General features: G+C 40.9%; 1 protein-coding gene across 1 annotated transcript; it reads left to right on the top strand.

Annotated features, from left to right (window-relative positions):
- Positions 1-1602: 1602 nt before the first annotated feature.
- Positions 1603-4513, top strand: pam16 (presequence translocase associated motor 16). Its single transcript, XM_068718488.1, has 5 exons — positions 1603-1692; positions 2080-2164; positions 2570-2706; positions 3298-3363; positions 4344-4513. Exons 1-5 carry the CDS (start codon positions 1690-1692, stop codon positions 4428-4430), a joined length of 378 nt encoding a protein of 125 aa, XP_068574589.1. The 5' UTR covers positions 1603-1689; the 3' UTR covers positions 4431-4513.
- Positions 4514-8447: the final 3934 nt, after the last annotated feature.

Here is an 8447-nt window from a genome sequence, read left to right on the forward strand (position 1 = left end):
TACTACTTTTCTTTTTGCATTATTGTCTCTTTGGTGGAGACTGTGGGCACAGAAAATATATAAGTGCATAAAATAAATTAGATGCATTGGATATTGAATTTGGCTATAAAAAAAAGAATAAATATACAAACAAATTGATTGTGCCCTTTACTATGTTGTGCTTAATATTGTATATATTAATGTTATGAAATACATTCTTTTATTATAGTTTGAGGGTAACATCTGATCAGGGATGACAGATGGAAATGAGCCTTCTAGGCTAACTCTTGCTCAGTAATAAACTAATAGAATGCAATAAAGAGCTGTTAAAATAAATATTGTTTTTGATATGTAAACCTGTCTACCTGCTAGAGACTTTCATAACAGCATCAAGGCAGACAAGCCTGACACGACTGTTGGTGATACTTTTAAAATAAAGTGAAGCTATTAGAATAAGATAGATAGATATAAACTTTATTCATCCCCAGGGGGAAATTAGTTTGTAGTAGCAGCAATTTACAGAGTAAGATAAAATATAAAATATTACGTGTGGAAATGCACAATATATACAGTACAATAAAATAACAGAGCAGATATTGAATTTGAAGAAATAGAAGAAGAAAAAATAAGAAAATAGAATAAAAATACAAAAAATGCACAGTATATACAATGAATTACAATGGTATTAATTTAACAACTAGGTAAACTAAACAAACCAAACAGTAGTACAAGGATCACCAACAACAAGCAACAACCGTGTAGCAGTCATTTGAAGGATGATTGGCCAGAGGTGATTTATTGTAGAGTGTTATGGCAGAGGGCAGGAATGTTCTCCTGTACTTGTCCTTATGACAGCGGAGCTGGATCAGTCTGTTGGAGAAAGTGCTCCACTGTTCCTGCAGTAGGTGGTGGAGAGGGTGGTCCTGGTTATCCAATATGGATAATAGTTTCTTCAGTGTCCTCCTCTCCACCACCTGTTTCAGACTGTCCAGTTTGCAGCCGATGATGGAGCCGGCCTTCTTAACCAGTTTGTTAAGTCTGTTGGTGTCTCCGGCTCCAATGCTGCTCCCCCAGCAGACTACAGCAAAGTGAAGTGCACTGGCCACAACAGACTGATAGAACATCTCCAACATCTTGCTGCACACGTTGAAGGATCGAAGTTTCCTCAAGAAAAAGAGTTGACTCATCCCCTTCTTGTACACAGCGTTGATGTTGGTCTTCCAGTTCAGTCTGTTGTTGATGGAGACACCCAGGTACTTGTACTCCTCCACCATGTCCACATCCTCTCCCAGAAGGGGTATGATAATGTTAAGTGTTCACTTAAGTAGTTCAGTCTTCATTGGGGACATACAGATATTTATGCAGCATATTTAAGCAATTAGTTATTTAAGAATAGTTGCATTAAACAGAGAGAGAGAGAGAGAGAGAGAGAGAGAGAGAGAGAGAGAGAGAGAGAGAGAGAGAGAGAGAGAGAGAGAGAGAGAGAGAGAGAGAGAGAGAGAGAGAGAGAGAGAGAGACAAAAAAAAGCTGCAGTTTATTTCCAAGCCACTAGGTGTCAGTATTATAAACGACACTGTCCTCCTGCTCTCTCTTGAATTCTGTGTTGTTGGCGTTTCCTTGAACTCTCACCCTTAACTAACCTTCATTGGGGTACATGTGTGACAACAGACAGCCGCGCACTGTCTCGAAGACCAGTGTAATATTATAAAATGGTAAGAATACGTTTGTTGTCGTGTGTATATTGCCGTCGCTAACGTTAGTGAGTCAGCTATCATGCTAGGTAGCATTAGCACGAGACGTTGTGTGTTTCAGCTGTGTCATGACGCAATTTGCTTCTCCAGCACAGGTAACGTTACATAAGGTAGCTGCCTCCTCCTTATATCCGCACCTGCACTCATTACCTCATCATGACATCAGCTTAATTGATGTTGGACTGTTGTGGGACTCTGTGACGTTACTTGTCAAAATGAGGACCACTGAGTGACCTTAAACTCGCTCTCTTTTAGGTTTCCGTGACTGATGATGTGGAGTTACACGTCTGCTGATTGTGTTTTGTGATTAAACTTTGCAAACATGAAGTTGTTTCATTTCCTCTGCAGGCTAAATATCTTGCACAGATCGTTGTGATGGGAGCACAGGTGGTGGGACGTGCGTTTGCTCGTGCTTTACAGCAGGAATTTGCAGGTATGTTCCATGTGTTTAATACTACTATATATTTTTTGCAGTTATTGAACCTCTTTTTTTTTTTGCAAATAACTTCATGCGGCTATCTACATTAGACAATCATTCACAACTAAAAGCCTGTGTGTTGTTTGCTCAACACTGCCATTGAAATATCACACATCAATCACCTGCACCCAGAATGCACCTGGTGAAGACACCTGTAACCAATTAGATCACTTAATCAGAGCTTGGACCGGATTCAGGTTTGCTCTTTGGTGTGCACAACAATGGAGGGCATTTTTAGAGAAAGTAATTGTCTGATACTTAGTTAAATCGTTTTAGCTCTATGAAAACCACTCTTTTCCCTTTACATTAATTTATGTTGTCTACTGATCTGAAGTTGTATTTGTGTTGTTTCTCTTGCAGCCAGTCAAGCAGCAGCGAAGGCCAGGAACAGTGCAGGTCAGCACTCTGCTGCAGCCTCTAGCATCACTGGGATGAGCCTGCAAGAGGCACAACAAATCCTCAACGTCTCCACACTCACCCCTGAGGAGATTCAGAAGGTGGAACACACCTGCTTTTAGAGTTTTGTAACTAACAAGTGTTGCCACTAAGCTACAGAGCCATCAAGCATTGGCCCGGTCATTACAGATTTTGTTAGCCGTATCAAAATCTGTTTCACGTTTCCAGGATTTCCCTTCATTGTAGCGTGTATGTGCTACAATGACCCATAATGTGTTGCTCTGTCAGTATGGGTGGGGACATTGGTTTCTGTTATTACCTAAACTCAGTCACAACTGATTCAGACAGAGACGGGGATACCCTAGCATCTTGGTAATGGAAACGATTTTCCCAACTTAAAATCTACCTTTTGAGATGAAACGCTCACACCCTTTGCACTTAAACGATGGCCTGGTCGCAGAATATTGTTACGGTTAGTCATATTTACAAACTGATGGCTAAACACGCAGATTCTGTGTAACAGAGCTACATATCTAAGATGAGTTAACACCGTTTTAATAAGCCTGGTTTATTTTCTTAGTTTATTAGACCATTCATCAACATTATCAAATGTTTCTTTACCTTGTGTTGTGACGATGATCAGAAAATAGGTCAATGGGTGTCTTGTATTGAAAAGTGTTTTTCTCTTCCAGAACTACGAGCACCTTTTTAAAGTCAACGACAAGTCAGTGGGCGGGTCATTTTACCTCCAATCAAAAGTAAGTATTCTGTTTCTTAGGATGCTACACCATGATTTTCCAATGTGTTGTAGAGTGGACAGTAAAGGCAATTCATCGTTTAGAGGAGAACCGAATATGACCTTATTGCTCACTAAAATACAAAAACAGCATCAGAACATATAAAACAAATATGGCATCAGGAAACCATCAAACCAAATAATTTAAATTGTGGCTTAAGACCTCAAAAGAATAGTTTTGATTTTTGTGAAGTGGGGTTCACAAAAACCGGTGTATTACCTTAATTATGTTTAGGTGGCTTAAATACCCGTTTAGCTGCTGCCACTGTCCTCAGCAGCACACTGCTGACCACCGTCTACCTATATATGAGGTGTAACACTGATTATGGAGAAGTGGATGAGTAGCTCATACAACCACACTTCTAAAAATCAAACCGTCCCTTTAACACATAGAATATTGTGCAATAAGATTTGCGCCGTTTTTTTATTTATTTATTTATTTATTTATTTTAAATGCTGATAGCACCCTATAGTGCTATCAGAGTTCAAGGTGATACCGTATTTGTAAGCTTGCAGTCCAGCTGACCAAACCATAAGAAGTTGAATGTTGGCACAGTTTTGTAAACTATTTTTAAGATTGTCTCCTAAAAGATTTAACCTTTGCCTTCATATCATGACGTTATGGCTTTAGTAGTTTTAGTGTGGCAGTGTAGTGCCGTACCAAAATAATTGAAACCTTTTTTTGCATTTTCAATAAATGCGACTGTCGCAACTACCAGTTTCCAGGAGAAAATTTTGGCCAAAATTTAAAAAAAAAAGTATGACTCAAGTGAATCTGTTTTTGTGGGAGAAATGCCCTCTTTGAACTGTGTCGTGTTTAAAATGATGATACTGTTTTTATCTCTCTCTCACTCTGCTCTGAGTGAACCATAGTGTGAATTGGTTATTTTAAGTGTTTTCTCTTTCACTCAGTTATTATTATTATTATTGGTTGTGTTACAGGTGGTGCGGGCTAAAGAGCGTCTAGATGAGGAACTAAGTATTCAGACACAAGATAATAAGCAGTCGCAACAGAAAACGGAAACATGAAGTATGGAAGTATGCTTGCCCTTTCTCTCCTCTCCCCATCCTCTGTAAATTATATCCCAATAAAATCCTTCTCCTTTTCTCTAGTCTTGACTTTGTGGCATTTTGTGGGCAATGGATGTCATTTTAAGACCGGTAAGCACAAACGATACAATATGGGCTTATTCATTATTTATTTTAATTTGTTTTAGATGAGTCATATGTAAAATGGTATTTAGGGTTTGAAATAACCTCAATCCAAAAATAAATGTTTTTATTAGTCTCAGTTTCAGCTGCTGTGGATTTTAATAGCCGGTGAATGAAAGTGCAGCATGTTGACTATTAATCCGGATAATTGTTTTTATTCTGTTGAAGTGTGGTTGCAGCATCACATGTTGGTCTAAAGGGTCAGAATCACATTTACCCCGATGATGTATATGCACATTTCTATAAGATGGAAATTATATTTTTGGAACAGAAATGAATACACAAGTTGTATCAAATACAACTTTATTAAACATTTTTCTTTTCATTGACATTATCATCAATATCGTAATAAATTCCTCTAAAACAGGAGAACACTGCTATGTTGTACCAATTTGAGACTTTTACAACTCTAAAATTCTGCATGTTCAACCACAGAACATGATGCCAGGAAAAATATATTTTCATATAATCATATTTTTTTCATATAGTGTATAACTTCTTTATTTTACCTATAATAAAAAGGCACTTGGAAAAATTAAAATACTGACAATATCTCACAAATGTGCAAAAAACATAACTTGGAACAGGCCTTGCGTGGCCCTAGTCTTATCATTAACCCTTTGTGCAACACTGTGGCACTCCGGTCAATGGCACCCCTTTACAATGACACTGACTTGGCTAAAACAAATTCTGTGCCCTGGATTTCAGTTCCACCTTTGATAGTGTTAAGTGAGGGTTACTTTAAAATCTCCAGGAGCAAGTACCAAAACAAGACATCAAATTCAGACATTTTAACGACTTAGGATGACTTTTTTTACAATTATTCTTGGTTCTCAAAACTGCTGAATAACGCTGTACACTGAGAAAGGATGAGGCATCATCTTCGTATCTACACACGTTATGGAGGGGAGCAACAAAAGTGCAGTTCATTACAGACTGAGCTCAAAGGGTTAATGGATCATACAGCTTATTTGATAATTCGAAAAGATGTGGACCCTGTGAGGGTCCATGTCATATTATTCAGCTTTCTGCTGCCTCGTTCTCTTTCTCTCTGTCCCTTGCTCTTCGATCTGCAGAGGAGGGAGAGACAGACCGGGAGGAGGAGAGACAGACGGGGGGAGGAGGAGAGGTGGGTTTCACTGTTGCCACGGAAACCATGTCTAGCCTACTTAACACCTGTTTCTGATGACATCACATGCCAGGGTTGTCCTCTCGCAACGAGAGATTCACTTTGATGGCCAGCCTAAACCCAGAAAGAGGCTGGTGTGTGTGTGTGTGTGTGAGAGAGAGAGAGAGAGAGAGAGAGAGAGAGAGAGAGAGAGAGAGAGAGAGAGAGAGAGAGAGAGAGAGAGAGAGAGAGAGAGAGAGAGAGGAGGGGAGGGGGGGTGTCGTAGATAACAATGACTAAGATTCACTGAAGCAGTAACAAAGGTATTCATCTCTGCTGTGAACCCTCACAGGCCTGTTTGAGGCCTCGACACGGAGCTCGGCCTCAAACAGGAAGGGTTATATTTGTTTTTGTTTACTGTGAACTGTGGTTTGTTAGTCTGCCTGTTTTCCCCATCTCTGGTAAAATGCTTTGTGGCCGGGAGGTGGGGGGAGTGGAGCCTTTTGGGTTTAATCTCTAAAAAAAGAAAAAAAAGAAACCCAGAGGGCAGACAGAGTTCAGTGGCCTAGTTCTGTGCAGGCTGGTGTGCCTGTGAGTCGCTGCCACGTCGGGCACAGCACAGCCAGTGACTTCAGAGCCGAGAGGGCCGTTTGCCGGGTAGGTGACCAGATGGAGGGCGGCTGCACGGAACAGCTATCCTCTGCCTCTTCTCCTCTGCTGGCACACTGCCTCTCCCCCTCATCTCTTCCTTTCCCTTGTCCATTCATTCAGCCAATCCTGTCCCTGTTTGCTCTCATGCTTTCCCAGCGCTACCCGCCATTTCACAGGCGGATGTTATTTCTCTACGGATTCCCTTTATCTGCTGGTGGAAATTAAAAGTCAGAACAAAGGAAGCAGAGTTTGCAGATCTAATTTAGCCCCGGAGATAATTCTGTTAGGACACTTAATACAGACTTGTATTTTATGCCGACACCATCTCTAAATGATCCCTTAATGTGATTGTCATGGAGGAATGTGATATCATTTGGTCCACTAGATATTTTCTTATTTTCCCCCTAGAGCAGTGGTCGCCAACTTTTGTGGCTTGTGGGCACTTAAATGAAGCAATATCATCCCCTTATCACGGCCTGAGTTTACACATATGAGCAGTTCAACTACAGAATGATTTCTCTTTCCCACATTATGGTAACCATATTCAGTATTTCACAAGAAACGAGACAAAGAGTCTACAGCCGTGCTATCTGCTTTGGCTGCACTTGGGCACAGCTGTGTTTAACAGCTAACATCAGATTTGTAACATGCTCTTAGAGACGAAGTAACATGCTGATGTTTGGCAGGTACTATTTACCGGACTCATCATCTCATTGTAGCATATTGGCATGCTAATATTCGCTAATTAGCACTAAACAAAGTGCAGCTGAGAGTGTCAATTTCCTTAGTTTTGTGGGATTTTGGTCATAAACTTAAGTATCGAGCAAATTGAAATTTTGACCCTGTGATATCACTATGAAAAGTCAGGGAATCACCAAAGTCATGAGGATTCATCCTCTGGGGAACATGAATGTCTGTCCAAAATGACATGGCAATCCATCCAATTATTTAGATATTTCAGGTTGGATCGACCAGCCATCCATTGAGCCACATTGCTAGCATAGCTTAAAAGAAAAAAAAATAGGAGGGGAAGTCTGCAAAAGTAATCACCATATGACCCTTCAGATTGATCTCAAACCCCCCCGGTTGGGAACCACTGCCCCCCCCCCCCCCCCCCCCCCCCCCCCCAACCTCTCCCTCTCGTCTTCTCCTCGACGGCAGAAAGCTGAGTGCAGAGCAGCCGTCACAGAACACAACAAGCAACTTCAACATCAGAAAAAAATGTCTCGTCTGAACAGCAAAGAAAAACAAAAAACATAATGTCAACAATAAAAAAACAGCAACAACAGATTATTTGTAAGATGGAAAAGTAAGACCACCGACATAAGCAGAGATGGAGTGAAAAAGGAGGAGGGTAGTTTGTGACAGTCTCTTGAGGGAATGTTCCTGGTGTTGTGACGATCCTCTCCTGCTCCCTATACCTCTCCGCTGTGGAGACGGCAGTCAACATCGTACATGCATTAGCACTGAGCAGGCCTGCAATGACTCCACAGCAAAATAGACCCTTGCAGAAAAAAGAGCAATCTATTTTTTAAAGAACCATTACTTGGCAGTAACATTTTGTAAAACATGTAAGGAATATATGTGGTAAGTGCGTGTAGACTGCTTAATCGAACCGTGAGAAAAGTTTCCCCAGACGTCAAATGAGTCTTCTTTTTTTTTCTTGCCCCTTTGGACAGCGTAAAATGAGGCAGTTTGCAATAGTGTGGCTTTCTAGTCAGTCCAGCTGTATGTGGCATTGAGTGCTTCACAACCCCCTCTGTGGCACAATACGTACATCCCTCTCCAGGTATTTTTGGCACAGCATGGGGACTTGTTGAACTTGGGACAAAACTTCAACCGACAAGGCTAAGTTTGGGCTTTGACTGGACGACCACCTGTTTTTCACAGCTGGTTTCAGGTCAGTTCGCTTTTTAAAAAACAAGACACTAGTGTTTATCGCCACAGTGGCCCTTTCATACACAAACTGGCCGTGTTGATTCAATTACGGGAAAGCAGCTGGACAATCCAGAAGTGAAAAGAAGTGCGAGTTCTGTAAATGGAGAGCGGAGACGTTGTGTATCGAGTCCTGCCAG

Source organism: Cebidichthys violaceus, unplaced genomic scaffold (genome assembly GCF_023349555.1).
Source record: "Cebidichthys violaceus isolate CVI_PGR_0920_01 unplaced genomic scaffold, fCebVio1.0.p SCAF_23, whole genome shotgun sequence".
Lineage (NCBI taxonomy): Eukaryota > Metazoa > Chordata > Actinopteri > Perciformes > Stichaeidae > Cebidichthys > Cebidichthys violaceus.